Source organism: Phoca vitulina, unplaced genomic scaffold (genome assembly GCF_004348235.1).
Source record: "Phoca vitulina isolate PV1807 unplaced genomic scaffold, GSC_HSeal_1.0 scaffold65, whole genome shotgun sequence".
Taxonomy (NCBI): Eukaryota; Metazoa; Chordata; class Mammalia; order Carnivora; family Phocidae; genus Phoca; species Phoca vitulina.
In genome coordinates this window covers 3,102,831-3,124,847 of record NW_022589768.1, presented here as the reverse complement: position 1 = coordinate 3,124,847, position 22,017 = coordinate 3,102,831, and the positions used below count along the sequence as shown (strand labels likewise).

Below are 22,017 nucleotides of genomic sequence, written 5' to 3'. Positions count from 1 at the left end.
GGACAGGGACGGAGTGTGCTTGTAAGTGTTTAACAACCAGCTCTGGGGTAGAGGGGTGGTGAGGAGGGAGGGTAGCTACTATTTGTCATCTTTGCTGATTTCTGTGGTGTAATTACTCCCATCATGGCCAGCTTCAGGTGACCCATGTGACATGGTTGAATGCACAGTTGGGGACAGGTACTCACAATCTCACTGACCTGAGAGCCAGTGAGAGGTAGGGCCAGCACACCACTGGACAGGGAGGAATCATGATGACTTTCTGCTTTCTGGCTTGGGGTAATTGGGAGAAAGTGATGCCATTAATTGAGGGAATACCGGAAGAGGAGGATACTTGGGATGGGATGGGAGGCAGACATAATATGTTTAGATTATAATATTTTAAACTTGAAGTGCCAAGAAGAGATTTCAGATAAGCAGTGGATAATTAGGTCTGGAGCCCCAGAGAGAGGTCCGGGCTAGACAGATAAACTAGACAGATAAACTAGACTAGATAAACTAGACCTGATAAGCTAGACCAGATAATCCAGACAGATAAACTAGAATGATAAACTAGTCCAGGTAAACTAGAGAGATAAACAGACTAGATAAACTAGGCAGTTAAAGTAGACTAGATAAACTAGACAGATAAACTAGACTAGATAAACTACACAGATAAATTAGACCTGATAAAGTAGACTTGAGAAATTTGATCAGATCAGATAAACTAGATAAACTAGACAGATAAATTAGACTTAATAAACTAGACCAGGTAAACTAGACAGATAAACTAGACTAGATAAACTAGGCCAGATAAACTGGACCAGGTAAAGTGGACTAGATAAACTGGATCAAATAAACTAGACAGATAAACTTGACCTGGTAAACTGGACCAGGAAAACTAGACAAGATAGACTAGACCAGGTAAACTAGACGAGATAAACTAAACTAGATAAACTAGGCCAGATAAACTGGACCAGGTAAACTGGACCAGATAAACTAGACTGATAAACTAGATAAGATAAACTAGACCAGATTAACTAGATAAGATAAACTAGACCAGATAATCTAGACTAGATAAACTAGGCCAGATAAGCTGGACCAGGTAAACTAGATTGATAAACTAGATAAGATAAACTAGACCACATAATCTAGACAGATAAACTAGACTAGATAATCTAGGCCAGATAAACTGGACCAGGTAAACTAGACCAGATAAACTAAACTAGATAAACTAGGCCAGATAAACTGGACCAGGTAAACTAGACCTGATAAACTAGACCAGATAAACTACACAGATAAACTAGACCAGGTAAACTAGAATGATAAACTATACTGATAAACTAGACCAGATAAACTACACAGATAAACTAGACCAGGTAAACTAGAGTGATAAACTATACTGATAAACTAGACCAGATAATCTAGACAGATAAACTAGGCCAGATTATCTAGACAGATAAACTAGACTAGGTAAACTAGGCAGATAAACTAGACCAGATAATCTAGACAGATAAACTAGAGTTGATAAATTAGGCCAGATAAACTGGACCAGGTAAACTAGACTAGATAAACTAGGCCAGGTAAACTAGAATGATAAACTAGTCCAGGTAGAGTAGTCCAGGTAACCTAGACAGATAAACAGACTAGATAAACTAGGCAGATAAACTAGACTTGATAAATTCGACTAAACTAGACTAGGTAAACTAGACAGATAAATTAGTCTTCATAAACTAGACCAGGTAAACTAGACCAGATAAACTAGGCTAGATAAAGTAGACTAATAGACCGGAACTGATAGACCAGAGCAGATCAAGTAGACCAGATAAGCTAGACAGCTCCGAGCTGCTCATTACACCTGCAAGGTCATCCGAGAAGGTCAGAGCACGAAGAGAAAGTAGCTGAGCGCAGGGGGCAGCAGCGACGTGCCGAGCAGCGTCAGTGGGCAGTGGCTGGAAGGGACCCGGTGAGGGGTAACACACTTGAGCGGAGGGACTTCTTCGAGAAGTGAGTGCTTAAAGGTGCCGCATGTCCTAGAATGGCCACGTAAGAACTCGGAAGGGAGACTTTGTATTTGTCACTAGAGGGGACGGACCACGGGTGGCCTTTCCCAGAGAGCATTTAGCGGGGAGCTGCGAGCAGGAGCGCTACGGCATTCGGTTGGAAAGTGCCCGAGAGGCCATGAACAGAAGCCACCGTCAGGCTGATGTGGCATTTACAGGAGCCGGCTTCCCTGGGCAGCCGGGACGTCACAGCTCATTTAGCGAGTCCTGCCCGCAGCACCCCTGCCTCCCCCTCTTGGCTCCCGCCCGTGCTTCCACCCTCAGAGGAGTCTGGCGAGAGTCCAACGCGCCCAGGGTCTTGACTGAGCTCCAGACGAGCTTGCCGGCTCTTCAGTGCTAGGGGCGGGCTCGGGGCCAGCGCCAGCCCAGCGGCCACACTCGGGTGGGTTCTGATGGCGCTGGCCCTGCAGCTGGGCGCAGCCGGGTTCTAGGAGGGCTTAGCGGCCGCATCGCCCCTGAAGCCTGTTCGGGCGTGGCTGGAGGCCCGTGCTGGCGAGACCAAGTGTAAATATCCAGCCCAGATGGCTTGGGGCAGAAAGCTGGCCTGGCACCAAGGCTTAGAGTTATGGCAGGGACAGGACTGGAATTAAGGCAGGACACGAACAAGCAAGGAGCTGAGACGCAATCGCAGTAAACAGCCCCAGGTTCCCAGGGCTGGCCTCCGTTGGGTAGGGCAGGCTGGCACAGAGGCCCAGGAGGAAGACCTCTAGAAGAGAGATCTTTGCGTTTTCTAGAAAAGCCAGAAGATGTGGCATTTCTCACATCCAGCACAGCGGGAGAGGTGGAGGGATGGGGCGGTACCCTTGAACAGGCCCGCGGCCCCTTCAGGAGGATGCCATAGGGACTTGACCACTCTCTGCACAGTAGATGATGCCCTCCCTGATCAGGCTTAGCCAGTGTTGTAGTCTGGGGGCATGGTCTAGGGGCAGAAGGAGGCAGTCACCCAAAACCAGACCAGTTCTTGCCTAAGAACTGTGTCCAATGATGTCATGCTCTGGGCACTTCTCCAAAGGAGCCCATAGGAGTCCCAAGAGAAGAATTAGTCCAAGCTGTGGAACCTGGCAGCCTGGCAGAGCCTGAATCCCAGATCACTCCCCAGGCACACCTGTTAGCTCACCTGCTCTGGACCCAGCATGAGCACTTGCGAAAGCAGGGTTGGGAACGGAGCCAGCCAGGGTCACAGGGCTGACCTTCCAGTGAATGGGCATGCAGCCAGAGGGAGCAGATGGCCTCTCATGTGGCTCGCCCAGCCCCTTGGGCAGCTTCCTCGCCAGGGCTGAATACTTCCCATCACCTTTAGATTCCCCAGGCTGCCTTGGATGGAGTCAGGGCCCCATTTAGTTTAAGCCTCGGGCTTAACTGAGGAACATCTGGCTACCAAGGGAGTTAAGCTAATTAGAACCCACGTCCGTGGCTGCTTCTAGGGCATCGGGATGCTGTGTGGGCCTATACCGGCCTCAGGTCATCCCCAGCCTGAACCGTTCAGCTAGACCGGTGTACTGCATTGCCCACGTGGGCTTCCACATCCCGGTTAAGTGCAGGAACATTCCAGCTGTGACCTCATCCTTCGTGTCACGGCTACCCTGAAAGAGCCTGTCTCCTCACATGCCTCAGTTGCACGAGTTCAAAAACCTGAGTTTGGCCCAGTTGGTGTTGTGATTTGAAGTTATCCATCTTTCCATTGTCGGACACCGAGGGACCACTGACCAGACAGGGTGTTCAAATAGATCCTTATAAATAATCGTGAGAACTCTGTACAGGGAGATGTGCACACATCTGTGTAGATGCCGTGCTCACGTGTGTACGTGTGCACTCAGGCACACAGGCCCTGCCTTGTGACAGTGGCCGGCCACTTAGAAGCATTCACAAGATGCAACCAGGTACGTAAAATTACAAGTAGGTAAGGAACGAGAAAGGAAAACAAACGAGGCGAATACGTGATTCTGTCTTGAGTTATACACTCCTCTTTTTTTTTTTTTTTTTAAGATTTTATTTATTTATTTGAGAGAGAGAGAGAATGAGGGACAGAGAGCATGAGAGAGGGGAGGATCAGAGGGAGAAGCAGACTCCCCGCTGAGCAGGGAGCCCAATGTGGGACTTGATCCCGGGACTCCAGGATCATGACCTGAGCCGAAGGCAGTCGCTTAACCAACTGAGCCACCCAGGCGTCCCTATACACTCCTCTTATGTGTGGGCACAGATTAGGCTCTAAACTTGCCAACATGACAGCGATCTTGAAGAAGCAGCCTGGTCAGTGGGGACATGGCTCAGCATGCATTGGATAGGAAATGAGCTAATTACTCAGGGTATGATGATCCCTGAGGCTAAGGAAGACACCTTCCAGAAGACACCACACGCCATACAGACTTTGGTAGGGTTCGCACAGAGAACACAGATGCTGATTTCTTATCCTCCCTTCTTTCTTTCTTTTTTTTTTTTTTTAAAGATTTTTTATTTATTTATCTGAGAGAGAGAATGGGAGACAGAGAGCATGAGAGGGGGAGGATCAGAGGGAGAAGCAGACTCCCCGCTGAGCAGGGAGTCCGATGCGGGACTCGATCCCGAGACTCCAGGATCATGACCTGAGCCGAAGGCAGTTGCCTAACCAACTGAGCCACCCAGGCGCCCTCCTCCCTTCTTTCTTGATCGACGACATCCCATCATGTTGCCTTTCAGTAGAAGAAATGGGGTCAGGAACACCTTTCTCTGCTGCCTTGGTTTAATCCAGAGGTACGCTTGGGGGCAGGGGTTCTCAAACTTTGCTGCACATTACAGGCACCAGGAGATCTTAACCAAATTTCAGTGCCCAGGCTGCACCCCGTAAGTCACAATTTCTGGGGATGGGACCTAGGGCATTGAGATGAACAAATAATAATACGGGTGCTTCTAACAGGCAGCGAAATTTGAGACTTTAGTTTATATTGAACCTCCGCCTACTGGTTGTTAACATATGGACATAGTTGGGGCGCCTGGATGGCTCATCGGTTAAGCATCGGACTCTTGATTTCAGCTCAGGTCATGATCTCAGGGTTGTGAGATGGAGCCCTGCATCAGTGCGGAGCCTGCTTAAGATTCTCTCTCTCTTTCTCTCTCTCAAAAAGAAAAAAATACGGACATACTTCCCAAATGTTGGTAAATAGCCTCTGTCTGCACACCCTTGCTGTGCACATTGCTAAGTATTTCGGATGGCATCTCTGCTTATAATAATGGATAAACTGTGCATTTACCAACGAATCCATACATTTTCTTCCTGCTTTTGAACGTGCAACAGTATGTTCAACATCCTATGCTGCCAACTGAGAGAAAATCTTTATGCCTCGGCTGTTGGGGGTGAGCTTGGCATCCTCCGCAGAGACTGTATCCAACAGGGAAGTGCGTGTGTGTGGCAGGTCGTCCAGCTCCACTTAGAGATGAGCCGAGGAACATCCAAGGGCAGACCCCAGGACAATAGTCCTGACCTACCAATCCCACCTCTGCGGGATCTGCACACAAACTCATTATGCATGTCCTTCACCAAGAACACCCACTGTAGAAATTATGGGTTCACCCCTGTTGTTTTCCTGAATGCACTGGTACCACACACCCCAGCAAGCAGCTAGACCCTATGGGGCTCATGAGCACCCAAGAGGACTCCAGGAGTTATTCTGGAAAAACAGGGTATCAGTAGACCCACCATACCTACTGCCTCGGGCCTGAGAGGGCCGTCTAATTGGAAACTCAGTCTGATTCTTCTCCTGGTGTATCCCTGCAAGCGCTTCAACCCAGAGGGCCTATAACCGGGATCCTCCAAGGTAACGAGGCCCCTGATCCCATGACCTTCTGTCTAGCAATACGTTCCATAGGAGTCCAGTCTCTCTTCTATCATGCCCTGTTGCTTCTAGGTCCTCCATGTCCCTATGGACCTAAGGGTATCATCAAAGAGGAACCAGGTTTCCACCCACACTGTGCCTCCCTCCCTTCAGAATCACCCCGGGACACAGCAAGACCTTCCAGCAGGTTCCTCTTCCAAAGGAGAGACCTAAGGTGTATCCTCTTTGGGCCGAGGCCATTCACTAGAGCCTGTGTCCAGGAACAAGCTAGAGCCAGCCCCACCTCTCACTTCTCTCACTCTCTCTTGGACTGCCCTCTGTCAGCTCTCGGGGTCACCGTGGTCGTGCATGAGAATGTATCGCGTGCCCACTACTGTGCCGTGCATTTGGTATAAATGCCCCACCAAACTTTCACACTAGTGTCACCCGAATTTCGGGTGGGAAAACTGAGGCTCAGAGAGATCAGGTGACTTGTCCGAGGGGCAGAGCTAAGATCCAGCCTCAGGCTTGTCTGGCTTCAAAGTGCCTGTTCTCCCTTTTCTCCTGAGCTCACGTGCTTCTTCAGGCCCTGCTGCTTTGACTGACTTGCTCCAGTTATCTGCTACCTTTAGCCACCTCGTCCTCACCTCCAGATCCTTCAGATGCATTCGCTCACTTCCCCACTCCTGCTTTCTCCTGCAGGGCTCATGTGCCTCTGGCCGAGCCGTATCAGTAAGGGGGTGTCTGATATTTGGGGCCTCTACCCCACAGTACAGGCACGTTACTAACCATTAGGCAATGGTTAGAACGTGCGTGGCGGAGGTCTGAAATATCAGATACCCCCTTACTAATACAAACCCTTCACCTCACATCTCCCCAAACCAGGGCTTTGCAAAATAATTTATACATTTTATGCCATTCATTCAAATTTCCATTCTTCACTGCTAAAGTACTAGATAGTTGTGAAATTTACCTCAGTCTGTGGATATATGGCATAACGTTATTTATCTTTTCATTGTCAGCTGTTTTTTTTCCTTTTTTTAAATTTAAATTCAATTAGCCACCATATAGTACATCATTAATTTCAGATGTAGTGTTCAGTGATTCATGAGTTGCCTATAACACCCAGTGCTCAACACATCACGTGCCCTCCTTAATGCCCACCACCCAGTTGCCACATCCCCCCACCCAGCTCCCTTTCCACAGCCCTCCGTTTGTTTCCTGGAGTCCAGAGTCTCTCATGGTTTGGCTCCCACTCTGATCTCTTCCCATTCAATTTCCCTCCCTTCCCCTATGATCCTCTGTGCTATTTCTTATATTCCACATAAGTGAAACCATATGAGAATTGTTTTTCTCTGATTTATTTCACTCAGCATAATACCCTCTAGTTCCACCCATGTTAATGTAAATTGTAGGTATTCATCCTTCCTGGCGGCTGAGTAATATTCCATTGTATGTATTGTCAGCTGTTTTAAAAGAGGAAAAAAATACACATTTGTTGACTTGCATCAGCCTTGGAAGACTACTGTCAGAAAGCTTATATTATTGAGATATTTGTTCGTATTTTCTTCCTTTTTTCCCCTGCAGAAATCAAACCAGAGCCAAAGACAAAACCTGGGGAGCAGGGGCCCCAGATCCTTGGTGTCCAGAGGGTCTACATTCAGACAAGGGAAGAGAAGCGCATTAACCTAACTGTGGGTAGCAGAGCCTATTTGCTGCCCAACACATCGGTGATTATCAAATGCCCAGTACGACGATTCCAGAAATCCCTGATTCAGTGGGAGAAGGATGGCCATTGTCTGCAGAACTCCAAACGGCTTGGCATCACCAAGTCGGGCTCCCTAAAAATCCACAGCCTTGCGGCCCCGGATATCGGCACGTACCGCTGTGTGGCCGGCTCCGCGCAGGAAACCGCGGTTCTCAAGCTCATCGGCACGGACAACCGGCTCATTGCGCCCCCGGTGCTCGGGGAGCATGTGCGGGAGTATCCGGGGATGGACCCCAAGGAAGCCAATAGCTTGGGAGCCACGTGGCAGAAAATGAGGCAGCTATGGGGTAACAAAAATGAGCTGTATCCGGAGGACGGCCAAATTGCTAAGCAGCCTTTCTTGAGGGCTCTGTTGGGCCCGTGCGGGAATTCTGCGGGCCACACCAGCTCCTGGGAGTTTAAGAACAAGCAGTTTGAAGCAGCAGTTAAACACGGAGCATATAGCATGGATACGGCCCAGTTCGATGAGCTGATCAGAAACATGAGTCAGCTCATGGAAACCGGAGAGGTCAGTGATGACCTCGCGTCCCAGGTGATCTATCAGCTGGTGGCCGAGTTAGCCAAGATGCAGCCAGCCCGCGCACCGTGGAGGGGCATCCAGGAAGGGGTGCCTCCCACCGCACAGCTGAGCGGGGGAGCAAGAAGGATGCCTCAAAGCTCGGATGTGGAGAACTCAGGCAAGCTGAACTTCAAGCCGAAGGGACCTGTTCTCATGAGGCAAAGCCAGCCCAGCTCGATTTCATTTAATAAAACAATAAATTCAAGGATTGGAAATACAGTGTACATTACAAAAAGGACAGAGGTCATCAATATACTGTGTGAGCTCGTTACCCCCAGTCAGGCCACGTATACATGGACCAAGGATGGGGCCTTGTTGCAACCCTCAGAAAAGTAAGTAAAAGCAGAATACAGTGTTCACTGTGTCATACCTTCTTAATGGGCATTCCAGTTTTCTTGAAAAGACTTTCAAATTCCTTCTCCTGAGAATGTGTTTCCAATAGGATTCTTCAGGAAAGAGACTAAAAAAAAAAAAAAAAAAAAAGTTGGGATGTGTTTTTCACATACGCACTGGAATTTTAAAAATTAAACCCTACCATCCCCTTCATTACCAAGACTGGGTACAGTCAGACTGAGTTTAAGCATGTATAGGCTCTCTCTTTGCAGAGCACTTAACATTATTTAAAAATAAAATCCATATAAGGCCTCAAAAAAGTAATCATCCTTGCAGTAATCCCAAATCAGAATTTATTTACAGTGCCCTTCTATACCTGGGAGATGTGGTATCTCTTTGGAGTTCACGTTGGCCCCGAGAGTTGGCAGGGCAGAGATTAATAGTTTTCTGATGAGGTCACTGAGAGACAATCCCAAGACTAATTCACGGCCATCCGGAACCAGGGACCGTATCTCCTGAACACCGCCAGGGATGTTTGGATATCACACAAATAACAGCCTTAGTAGAAAGATTGAGTATCTGAAGCACTTTTCTGTATCATGCAATTTGTTATGTCATAAAATCCAAAAATAAGGATCAAAGTTTTTGAGATGTTCACAACACGATATTAAGTCATATTTTTATTATGATCTCCATGTCAGTACAAAGATAGCACATTTCATTCATTTCACATAAAATAGGGACTAACAAATATTAATTCATTTTCGCATTCCTCAGTGTCTCTTAAATCTTGCTGTTTGTACACATGGGACTGGAGATACTTTGCTTTCTTTTAGTTTGCATTCAGAGAGCCCAAGCTGCCTCTAGGGATTGTTAAGAGAAACAGAACAGCAGATGTTAAATTGCTTTGCAGACCATATTGTACTTTAAAAATGCAAATTTTATTTTTATCATGTCTTTTAGTGCATTTGAGCCTAATATGTGAAACAGCAGAAGAAATCTAGGTAAAACTCAAATTTTTTATAATAAATTATTAGGCTGTACCTTAGAGTGAAAAGGTAGAACAAATCTAACTTTTTCATTTTTGGCCCCGGAACTCTGAACAGAAGAGTGTAAAGTTGTTTTCCCAGTGGAATAAACCTCCCAGATCAACTAGCTTAGCAGTTCGCAAAACTTTTGGCCTTAAGACCCTTTTGAACCAAAAAAGTTTAAAATCTTCCCTGAGAAGCCTAAAGAGCTTTTGTTAATGTGAGTTATAGCTATCGATATTTACCATATTAGAAATTAAAACATAAAACACTTAACATATCTATTTATTAATCCATTTAGAAATAACAATAAGAAGCCCATCACATGTTCGCATAAATAACAATTTTTGAGGAAGCAATATTTAAAGAAAATTACTGATAACAATGGCACTGTTTTATATCTTTGCAAATCTCTTTAATGTCTGGCTTAATAAAACACAGCTGGATTCTCATAAATGCTTCTCCGTTAAATCTGGTGTGATATGTTGTTTTAAGTAAAGTTGATAGAGAAAATTTGGCTTCATCCAGCTATGGGAGTTGGAAAAAGAGGGACATTTTCATAGCCTTTTCGGATAATCATGGCTATTCTTTATGACTACACTAAACCTGGCCCAATGGTAGCTTCTGAAAGGTCAGCGGGAATGTGGACTTTAAAGCCATATTGATGAAATTTTGTTACTCCCTTACAGCGAAATATTGCCTTATCTTGCACTTTCAATGGCTCTTTTACCTACACATGATTTTATAATATCACACACTGGTCATTCGGAAAGTATTAGTTCCCCGAGTTACACCGATCTCCCCAATGTCGGCCCGTTTCCTTAGACGATGTAAAGAACACACGTAGCTGTCAAGCTCACAGTGGAGGATACTAATTTTCCAAAATTTTAATTTTCGCGTGGAAGTTCGTGTAAATTAAACACCGTCTGTTGTTTTCCTTGAATGGGCCAACTCCTTTTAGTTACGTTTTTTAAAAATTGCTGCCATATACCCCAATCTGAATGATTATAATTTGTTAGCCATTCTTTCAAGTAAAAATCGTATTCCCTGAAAAACAAAAACAAAAAAAAACGGCTCGTTCAGCTAGCAAATCAGACATGTAGCGCTTTGTGTTTACTTCCCGTTCTATAAACAGACTATTAAAAATATACATATTTAAGGATTGAGATTTAGTAAAACCAGTTAAGTCTCATGCCTCATTAAGGACATTCGTAAGGGAAACACATTTTTGTTTCTGTGGCAAATGCGTGGTGGCCAAGAACATGGGGACTCCCTGTACACGTGGACCCCAGAATTGTACCTACCAATGCTTTTGCTATCTGTGTAAATGTCAACACAGCAAGAAAGGCAAATAACAGCTTAGCATTATTACGAAAATCGTTTTGACCTCCCGAACCTCCGGGGGTCCCTGGACCGCCTTTTGAGGGCGGCTCAGCAATTTTCATTTTATAAGAAGCAGAGGCTGAGCGAGTTGAAGTGATCGCTTCACCTGTGGTCGGATCTGTAGGGCAGGAGTGTGGTAGAGCGTGGCCAGTTTAAGTAAATGTTTGTTGAGTTGATTTCAAATAGTTTGACTTGATCGCATGGAATTAGCATTAGCTTCTGAGCCTGAGACTCCTGGAGGTCATATGAAGAGAGGTTTTGACACGGTGCATCCGGTCCAAATGTGTTTCTGCATACTTTAGGGATCAGCCGTTTGATACCGAAGCAGTTCCATATGTCTATTAAAAGTTTTTGTTTTTAAGTTGTTGATAAAAAAAATAAGATCCACTCTTATTTCCGTTTTCTTCCTCAAACTTACCTAATTAATTTGTTCCCCTTACGTTTCATTTCCTTGATGCAACAAATGTTCTCACCTTTAGATACATTTTTTTCCGAATCTCACATGTCTTTTCAGTCGAAGTAACTCTGAAATGGAATTACATTTCTGAGAGCTTCTATCCAATGAGAAGAAAGCGTGTAGGGGTGTAGGCATTTGGATGCTAGCTGGGTATGAAATCTCAGCCAGGAAGGGCAGACTGTGGGTAGATTCGCTGGGGCTGATGGCTGTGGAAAGATCAGCTTTGTCAAGAATAAGGTCGTCCAGCAGAGACCAAGGTCACATCCCTTATGGGACCCTACCTGCTGTTCTCCAGCCCAGGGACTGACCCAGGCTAGATACCGGGACGGCTCTTCCAGAAGTAAGGTTCACGTGATTTCTCTCTGTGCTGTTGAGACCTACAGAACAAAGGGATTGCTAGGGGATTGCTAAATCATATAAACATGTATATGAAATGATTGAAGAAAACATTTTAGTGTATTTATTTTTCAAATGCAGTTACTCATTCTATTCTTGTTCTTAATCGACTATTCCTTATTAGGGATTTTAGATTTCAGACACCGGGTGTTAGCGTGCTAATAGCTAGGTCTGTCGTGCTCCTGTTTTTGGTCCAGGCAATTCCGCAGCTGTATTTCTGCCCACTTTTGTGTATTTCCTATGTGTGTTGCAGAGGGGCTTGCGTCCTGCTGGTACGCACAGGCTGCACCATGATTCTGTTGCATTCTGACCGTTTGTACATTTAGCCGCCGGAGGTTTCTGAGAGCTTTCTATACAAAATTCACTGTGTCAGGTACTGTCGATGCACAGCTGTGAATAAGATTTGGTCCCTGCTTTTGAAAAGATCACAATCTGGTGGGAAGAAGTAGATATTTCATCAAATAAATATATGAACCAGAGCAGAAGGAGCCCAGAGGGGGAGAAGATAACTCTAGGAGTACTGGGGAAAGCTTTACAGGGAAAATTATATTTGATCCAGGATCCAGTGGGTAAGTCAGAGTTTGCCGGAATGGGGAGGGGGGAGGGCATTGCAAATACAGTGAACAACATATGCAAACGCTTGGGGTGATGAAAGATCATGGAATGTTCTGGAAACTGTTAGAGGCTCATTATGACTGGAGCATAGGGTGAGCAACATGAAGTGACAGGAAATGGAGAAGTGGCCCCAGCTCAGTTCATGAAGAAACACACAGCATTTAGTGGTCAGAATAGTCCGTGTGGCTAAGATCTGGAAAGTGAGAGGCGGCAGGGAAAAAAAACAGTATACGGACCACTGATCCAGGTGACCGAGAAGCAGCTTCAAATCGTTAAGAAAAAATTAAAATAAAAGCAGAACAAGCACCCTTTTCTCTTCCCTGAATAATTACCTCATCCGTCAGGATACACCTGAACAACTCTGGTTCTCGTGCTATTTACCTGCAGGTGTTTATGGTGATCAGTAATGGGGAAACCATACAGAACTCATACAGGTCAGCCCCGATTCGTAACAGCCTGCTCCAAGTCCAGTATAACACCTCCTTAGCACTGTTGCCCCCAGTGACTTTTTTGTACCGTCGTGGTGAGGTAACGACTAGAGTCAAGCAGCATTAACTAACGGCCCACTCACTTCCGGTGTGAAAATCCGAACCGAAACATCCATACCTGCTGTTCGTGAGGAAGGATTTGGGCACAAAATGAGGGGTTAACATCCTGCCAGCTGATGCTTGCTAGTTTGTCTTTTTGAAAATGTGGTAGAGTAAGCATTGAGTCCATCCAGAATAGTCTCTTCTCAGGCAAAGTGAGGCAGGAAGACTGGCTCTCCAAGCACCGTCCAGCTACCGTGTCTCTGAGCTCAAGCGCAGGAGGAAGACTTTTCCACCCTCCAGTCTTATGGGCGGGATCCTTGCCAACCCAGGGTCTAATTTTGCAGTCTTCTTTCCCTGAGACATGCTGTGGGCCCAGAGCAGCGAAGTACGTCACGTGAATGCACCCCTTTCTAACTGTTCTACAGGATAATCTTGGCTGGAATGGGAAAAATGCAGATACGGAACCCTACAAAGAAGGAACAAGGGACGTATGGATGCTCTGTAGCTAACCATCTCGGTTCAGACGTGGAGAGTTCTCCTGTGCTCTACGCAGGTAATGCGCGTTGTTGAAACCCCGGAATGCCTGGTTTGGGGTTCCCTAGAGCAGCAGTTCCCAAATGTCAGCGTGAAGCAGCAGGAACACCCGAGGGTAAGGGGGTGGTCAGAACACAGATTTCTAGACCCCATTCCTGGAGCTTCTGACTCAGTAGGTCTGGGACGGAGTCCAAGAGTTTGCATTTTTAACATGGTCCCAAGTCGTACCGATGCTGCTGGCCTGTGGACCAGATCTTGAAAACGTCTGCTTTAGGGCTCCCCTTCTGAGAACCGGGAATTAATGAGACAGAGTTTCCCCGGCAGCATGGATAGTACAGGTTTCCCGTTTTTTTAAGTGCCGCCAGCCAATGCAAGAGAATAATTATCCTCTAAAGAGGGCTGTCTACCTCCAAAGGTATACCTGTCAGTCCTTAAAGACACTTTCAGGAAGTTGTATCTGTAAATTAGTGTCTTTCTTCCCAGGAGGCAGATGGTGTCATTTAACATGAAAATGTGCTTAATTATGAAGGAATGCTTTTAGGTGGTAAGCAAGGCTTCCTGCTTCCTCGTGGCAAGCTCCTGTTCTGGGGTTAAAAATAAACCAAGAGCTCCCTCCTCCAGCTCTCTGCTCTGTGGTTTCTGGTATCTGTGGCTCACAGGGACTAAGAGGAGGAGAGGAGCAATACCGGGGATTAGAATCCAGCATTCGGGACAACCGAGCATTGAGCTTGGTGGCAGGTACCTCATATCTACACATTGAGAAGGTTGGACCAGGTGATTTTAAAAGCTCCTCGAATCTGTATGGCTTGAGCTCCTCCCCTGGCTGCATTCCCAAGGAAGGGCCTTCAGGCCTTGATTTTCTGTGCTTCGACCGTCCTGTGAGCATCAGCCCCTTCCCAGAAAATGTCAGTCCCAAGGTTTGGGAATTCCTGGGAGGAATGGCAGGTCCTCTTGGGGCTCACAAGTCTCCCCTTAAACCCATCGAGGACAATCCAGATTCCTGAGAGAGCTGGCACAGCATGTCCTCTGGCCCCTGAATACGTGGTTACCAAACAGTCCACTGAAATGCATTCGTTTTGCATGCACTATGCGTAGGTGATAAAACAGCCCTCACCCTCCGGCAGCTCACATGCTAATGGTGGAGTAGGGAATGCCATCATGGAGGTCGTCCTCCGTCCTCCGTAGACAGAGGATCTGTCAGCACCCTTTCCGGGATGTGGCCTTCCTTGACCCTCACGTGCTATTGAGAGACCCCTGGGCAACCAGCACCTCCTTCTGTCTCAGCAGCCACCAGCCCCTGTGGTTTGGTGTCTCCCACCAATCGGAGTTGCTTGAGGGCAAGAATGGCTGTTTTCCAACTTTGTATTCCTTTCGTTCATCCCAGGCACAGAGTATATTTCCTGAGTGAGTTAACGAATGAATCTATTGAAAGTCTACGTTTCTCAGAATCCAGGGAAATAAAAGTCCTTGATTAGGTTCTTGATGCTCTGTGACTTTGTTGCTATTATTATTTTTCCATGCAAGTTTTAGGCAGGTTTGTTTCGAGTGTTCCTTGCAGAGACAGAGTCGGTGGGTCCCAAGCCCCTGGTGTGTTGGACCCCGCTTTAGTTCATCCAGGGGATACCCTGCCCTGCCTTCTTGGCTTCTTATGAACTTCTGAATTCCTTCTTTTTCAATTTATCAAAGAGGAATTTATCCTCAATTTTGGTTATAAACCAAAACAACCTCATAGCCTATCTATGGTTGTTGCAGCACACCCCGTGGGTATCTCTTTGAATGCATTCATCCATCCATCTGTCTGCCTGTCCATCTGGGCACTAAGCACCCCCTGGGCTGTGTATGTGCCAGTCCTAATGGGGCACCACGAGGGAGACAGAGAGCCCGACTCTGCCCCTGCTCTTAGTGAGCTCTACCAAGTTTACCAGACGCGGCGTGGTTTACCAGAGCAAAAGCCTGAACCTAACATAGTTTCCTGCTCCCTTTCAATGAAGAGGCGCCTGCCATCTTGTCTATCGAAAGAAATATCAGCAGACTGGAACACAGCCATCTGTCGGTCGTGGTTGGAGGTGTCGTGGAGGCAGCCTTGCAAGCCGATGTGACAATCCGATGTCCTGTAAAAGGCAAGTCTGGGCGTTTCTGGGGGTGGGGAGGGAGGCAGGGAGCATGGGCCAGCCTGGTGTTGCAAGAGATGGCAGCTCTCAGTTCGGCATCTCAGGCCTCAGCCTGACTGGCTTAACAATCTTGAGTCTCACTCAAGTGTGAGTGGCTCTGTCTCTCAAGGGTGAGACCAACTCAAGGGACCGGGGTGTAAAACAAAATGCCCATGTCTCCACTTCCCGGGAGGACTGTGACTGCCTCGCACACTGCCGTGCTCAGGCGTGACCAGGACACTGTCGCTGTGGGCAGACCTACCCGACAAGCCAGCTTCTAGTCCGGTGGTTGCCTGGTGAGCAGAGCGTCAGCGAGGGGGTTTGCTGGAAACTGCTGGGGGTGCCCTGCGCTGGGCAAAGCCAGGTCCGGGGGTGGGAATCGCGAGGTCTCCCGGCCTACACTGTCTCTATCCTGGACTGTCCTAAGCCAAGCATAACCAGTCTGTGCCTCAGTGGCTCGTTCTGCTTTGTTCGCCATGGCAGAGAAGCCTTCTTTCTGACTCCTCCTTTCTTTAATAGAAATAACACTTTCAAAGGAGATTGAAGGATATTAAATAGCATGTAAATTTGCAAAAAAAAAAAAAGAAAGAAATAGCACTTTCAGTCCGACCTTGCCTTAATGTCAGGCCATTCTTGCTCAGATTCTTCTGTCTTAACCTGGGCCCATGCATCTCTAAACTGAGGTCAACATTATAGCCTGCCCACATGCCCGTTTTATGGGGTCAGGGGCGCTGTGTGAATAACTTTGATCAGTTTCTCAGGGAGCCTTGGGACCTCTTCACAGTTAAGATCTATTTTAAGGGGACAGAGCGTATGCCCGTGATTTACCGTGCATTGCTTCACAGCCGGGACGGCTGAGTCTCCCTGGTTTCCAGCTAATGGGGCCCCTGTAAGTTGCAGCCACTTGGATGAATCTTACCTGGGCCGTGGCCCGGGTGAGCAGGGTGACCCGGGGAGCCCTCACGCTGCTCTCGGTGGCACAGTGACCGCACATGTAGCGAAGGGAGCCCGGGATACCTCCATCCACCTTCCAGGCACTCCCTCCCTGTAATGGTCCATTTCTGGCCATGTTTCCAGAGCTGCACCTTTGGCTCCAAGAGCAGTGGAAATTTGCTAACCCCCAAGGTATTATTTTTCACCCCTTGGAAGTCCCTGCAGTGTTTGGCCTTCACAGACTTGCAAAATCCCTCCAGCCTCCCAACTGACTCCACCCACAAGTATGTGAGTTTTCTGGCCAAGCGCTACCTACCATCACAGAACGCGGCCCGCATTCCCGGGCCGCGCCGAGGAGAAAAGCAGAACGGAACTTTGCAGCTGCCAAGCCACAAAGGGCTAGAGTTTCTAGAGCCCTACACCTGCAGAGGATTCTGCAAAATAGATCTGACTTCTATGGAGAGAAACCTCAACTTTTAACATTATTTCTACATTTCTGACTTCCACAAGAGTTTAAAATCAGGCATTCTGGGGGGCGGGGGGGATGAGCCCTTGAAAGGATTGTGGTGTATTATTTGCTGTCATAAGTCAGCGGCTGGATTCGGTGGCAACTGCTTTTGTGAGGGAAGCCTCCAGCAAAGACCATTAAACGCGTCTGGGTTTTATTCTCTGGGCCAGGCCCCGTCAGCACGCGGGCCATCTCTGACCTCCCTCTGACTCCGGCAGCCCCTTGTGCCCCCTTACCGCTGCTCCCCGGGGGCCTGAAGGGAGCTCGGTGTTGGGGGCCCTCTGCCTCCTCGCTCCCTCCTTCCTCCTACCAGACGCGGCCCCATTGGCTGTTTGCTTACCTGGCAGCCGTCCCCTGTGGACTAGCTCCCCAGGGACTCAGCAGGACCCTTTCTTCTCAAAATAAACCCATCTCATTTTGAGTTTATGTGCCATTTTAAATAAACCTGGACTGTGTTTTCTTATGGGCAGAAGCCATACGAACGTAGCTTTTTCTGGAGATCTGTCTTCTTAAAGACAGATGGGGAAGTGGGGGAAGGGTCAGAAAATGGGTCTCCTAGACGGTTCTGTCACTAGCTCGTACGGGACCTTCCTGCCCTCGTCTCGGCAGTGGGAAATGTACCACTAACGTTAGTGGAAGGAGGGACTTTGGGTTTCATCTAATCCAGCCCCTCACTTATAGCCTCGAACGGGCGTCACAAAATTATATTTTCACATTGCACATGGAGATTATTTCTGTGAATTGGCGGCATGTATAAATTTGTCTTTTATTTTTCAATTGCCCTTAAAATATTTTCCAGTAACTATAATGAGCTCATCTATTCAAGCCTTTTAGACAGATTCATAGTTTTTTGGTATGGCCAAATATGTTTTATTTAATTCGTGTGTCTGGATATCAAAAGTGATGGTCTCTGGTCTCTCTTAGGTGATATTTCTCATAACTGTATTACGTAATAGAACCTGCAAATCTGTATGTTTAAAAGTTAGAAGTTTTCAGTTGCAAGAGTTTTTTGCCTTGCTCTTTAAAAAAAATTTTTTTTTCTTTTAAAAATGGGGGAAGAAGAGTTTAAGCTGCATCCTCTCTGCCACCTTCTGGTAAAAAGGGAAAGCTCATCTGAGAGAAATGACTGATAAATCTTGAGTGTTTTTTTTTTTTTTTTTTTTTTAGTGTTAATGCTTAGTAAGGACATCATTTATTTTATAATTTTCTTCTTTTTTTAAAGATTTTTTTGTCAGAGAGAGAGAGAAAGAGCACATAAACAGGGGGAGCGGCGGGCAGAGGGAGAAACAGACTCCCCGCTGAGCAGGGAGCCTGATGCGGGACTCGATCCTGGGACTCTGGGATCATGACCTGAGCCAAAGTCAGATGCTTAACTTACTGAGCCACCCAGGCATCCCATCTTTCTTTTAAAAAAAAAAATTTATTTATTTGAGAGAGAGAGCGTGAATGCAAGCAGGAGGAGGGGAAGAGGGAGAAGGAGAGACAGAATCTCAAGCAGGCTGCACGCGCATCATGGAGCCTGATGTGGGGCTCGATCTCATGACCTGAGCTGAAATCAAGTTTGGCGCTTAACCGACTGAGCCACCCAGGCGCCCCAAGCAATAATTTCTTAGCTGGGGCGTAAGCACCAAAAAGAACAAGTGGATGAATGGGCTTCTTCAAACTGAAAAACTTTTGTTCTGCAAAGGACAGTGTCAGGAAAGTATAAGGAAAACCCACAGAAGGAGTGAAAATTTTCTGCAAATCATATATTTGGGAAGAGAGTGTCCAAAATATAAAAGGAACTCTTAGAACTCAGCAATAAAAAGACAACCTCATTTAAAACAGACAAATGATCTGAGTGGAATCTCTCCAAAAAAATGTACAAATGACCAATAAGCCCATAAGAAGATGCTCAACATCCTTAGTCATCAGGGAAATGTAAGTCAGAACCACAATGAGATGCCACTTCCTTTTCTTTTTTTTATTTTTATTAAAATCAATTGGTTAACTTATAGTGTATTATTAGTTTCAAAGGTAGAGTTTGGTGATTCAGCAGTTGCACACAATGCCCGGTAATGAGATGCCACTTTCTACCCTGTGACACCTGTAATCAGAAAGATAATAGAAGTGTGGAGAATGTAGAGAAGTCAGAACCCTCTTGCACTGCGGGTGGGAATCTAAAATCATGCAGTTGCTTTGGAAAACAGTCTGATGGTTCCCCCAAAAGTGAAATCCAGCAATTCCACTTCTAGGTATATATGCCCCAGACAAATGAAAACACACATCCCCACAAAAACGTGTGCAGAGAGGCCCATGGCAAAGAGTAGGAACGACTTCCGAGCCCATCACTGATGAGTGGATAAACAAAATGTAGCACATCCGTGCAATGGAATTTTCTTTGGCCATAAAAAGGAATGAAGGACTGATCCATGCTAAAACACGGATGGATCTTGAAAAATTACGGTTAGTGAAAGAAGCCAGACACAACAGATCACATATTGTGTAATTACATTTCCATGAAATGTCTAGGACAGACAAATCCGCAGAGACAGATAAGAGGCTGCCGGTGACTAAGAGACTGGAAAACGGGCGGGATGACTAACGGGCACACATTTCTTTGGGGGGGATGAGAATGTTCTGAATTATAGAGTAGGGATGGTTGCATGGCTTTATGAGTGGGCTAAAGAAATCACCGAATTGTACCCTTGGAAGGGTGAATCGTACAGTACATAAATTGTATCTCATTAAAATCACAATCTGCAATCCGAATACCCACAAGAGGATAAGGCTACAAAGTTTTAAAACCTACAATGCAGTCATGGATACTATTTATCAGTATATAAGTCGGTGGCAAAAATACGCAGATATTCACGGGAAGGACGGACACCAGTGGCAGGATGGTTGGTACTCCCAGACTCCGGGAGAAAAGGAGGAGAAGTTTGGGGAAGGAACGTTAGCCTAGCTGTGATACTTTATTGCTTAACCAAGAACTAAAGCAAATAGAGTCCAGTGTGAATGGACACTAATTTTGCATGATAGACCTGTGGTTATCTGTTATACTGCTTTTTTTTTTTTTTTTTTTTCAGTTCCCCTCCCAGCCCTGCCTCTGCCTCGCTGTGAGACATTGGGCCTGTCACAGACTCACCTTGGCCCGGGGTTTTCTGTTACAGAGTAACGGATTAGAGGCTGAAGACCAGCCCTAAAATTCTGTCCTGGACCCCTGGTCTCTTGTAGGAATCTGGGACAAATGGAAGTAAAAGTAGGAAAAATGCTTGAGCTAAGATATCTGCCCAGTCTGGGTTAGAACTGAGTGCCAACAAGTGTTTTCACCCAATATCAGGGAGACTGAGAGGGAACCCAGAAAGAAAATCTCTCTAGATAGCCAAAGGGGAGATGGATGGGGGGACAGTTGACATGGTTGAAGGGCATGAAGAGGTACAAACTTCCAGTTATAAAGTAAAGAAGTCATGGGGATGAGAAGTACAGCACAGGGAATATAGAGAGTCAATAGTATAATGCGTTTATTGTAGTGAGCATTTCATAATGTGTGTAATTGTTGAATCCTTATGATATACACCTGAAACTAACTTAATATTATATATCAACTCTACTTCAATGAAAAAAATGTTTAATGGGAAAAAAAAAAAAGGTAGATATCATGTCCTTATCAAGGAGTTACTTGGAGCTGGAACACCAGCCCATGAAAAACCCATTTACCTATATTATGACTCAGACACTAGAGTTATAATGAAAAGGAAGGAACCAAAGAATGTAAGAATCTGTGATTTGGTGAAACTGAAATTTGACGATTTGAAAAATGTCTTTCCTTGGTTTAAAAGCTGATGTTTAAGGAAACACGAGTTAACTGGAGGGCAGTAAATCCAGAGGGTGATTTGAAGCAACTTGGATGGCCTTGGATGGAAACCATCCAGGTGTTGGTCTTGGGAGTTGAATACTGAGCGACCTTTGAAATCCATGCGTCCCGCCGTTATGTTTTGAAAACAAGACCCAGAGAGGGGAGACCTGACCAAAGTGATGAACCCAGTCCATGGAAGTGCTGAAGCCAGCACTCCTGCTCCGAAGGCCTCCCCTTCTTTTCTGTTTTCTTGTCTCATTATAAAAAGTAACCCATCTCATTGTAAAATCATTAGAAAGCATAGCAAAGTATTAAGAAGCAAAGAAATTCCCATAATCTCATCACCAAGACACAACCAGCATTTCTACTTTTTCACATTCCTTTAACCTTTTCTCATTAAGTCAAAGAATTTTCTCATGGTGCTAAAAAAAAAAAAAATCATAAATATCATTTAATTGCTGTACAAATTCTATGAATGTAACACAACTAAGCCATTCCCTTATTTAGGGAAACTTAAGCTGCTTATTCTCTTTACAGTCACGTCTAGCAGTGTAAGGAACATTTTTGTGCATATAACTTCTTTGTGTTGTTGAGATTAATTTTTTAAAACAGGTTAACAGGATTGGAATGACTGGGTCACAGGTCACTCAATGTTTTTATAACATAAGGCATTACAATTTCTAGAACTCAAAATGCATATCACAAATTACCTTCTAGAAAGTGAAACTTGCCAGTGGTGTGGGTTTAAGCGCTCCATCCCTCTCACTGTTATGCTGCCCAGCGATAGGAAAGAATAGGGAAACAAGTAGGCAGAAGTTACAGGATTAACCCCCGACCGAGTATGGACAAGCAGGTGGCAGGAAGCAAGTGTATCCAGGGGGCGGTGGGGTGACTGGTGCTCTGCACCATGCGTAGAGGGAAGGAAAGCCTTTCATGTCTAAGAGATGGTGGTCAGAACATATGACATAAATTTAAAAGTATTTTCTTAATCATGGGATTTTTTTTTTTTTTTTTTTTTTTTAGGATTAAAATGCTGTGGAGTATACCTAAAGTTTTTTTGATGGCTAATGGAATTACTGGCTTTTTTTTTTTTTTTTTAACTGGGTTTAATAATTTCCCTTATAGGGGAGGATTTTGAGAACATTTTTGTGGTGCAGC

The 22,017-nt window shown here is 45.9% G+C and overlaps 1 protein-coding gene across 1 annotated transcript in view; it reads left to right on the top strand.

The window, feature by feature from the left end:
• The window catches only part of ADAMTSL3 (ADAMTS like 3), a 282,288-nt gene that overhangs the window by 220,811 nt on the left and 39,460 nt on the right, over positions 1-22,017 (top strand). The window contains exons 20-22 of the mRNA XM_032391915.1: positions 7,415-8,486; positions 13,322-13,449; positions 15,422-15,550. Of these exons, the coding sequence (XP_032247806.1) occupies positions 7,415-8,486; positions 13,322-13,449; positions 15,422-15,550 (1,329 nt within the window). The remainder of the gene's footprint in view (positions 1-7,414; positions 8,487-13,321; positions 13,450-15,421; positions 15,551-22,017) is intronic.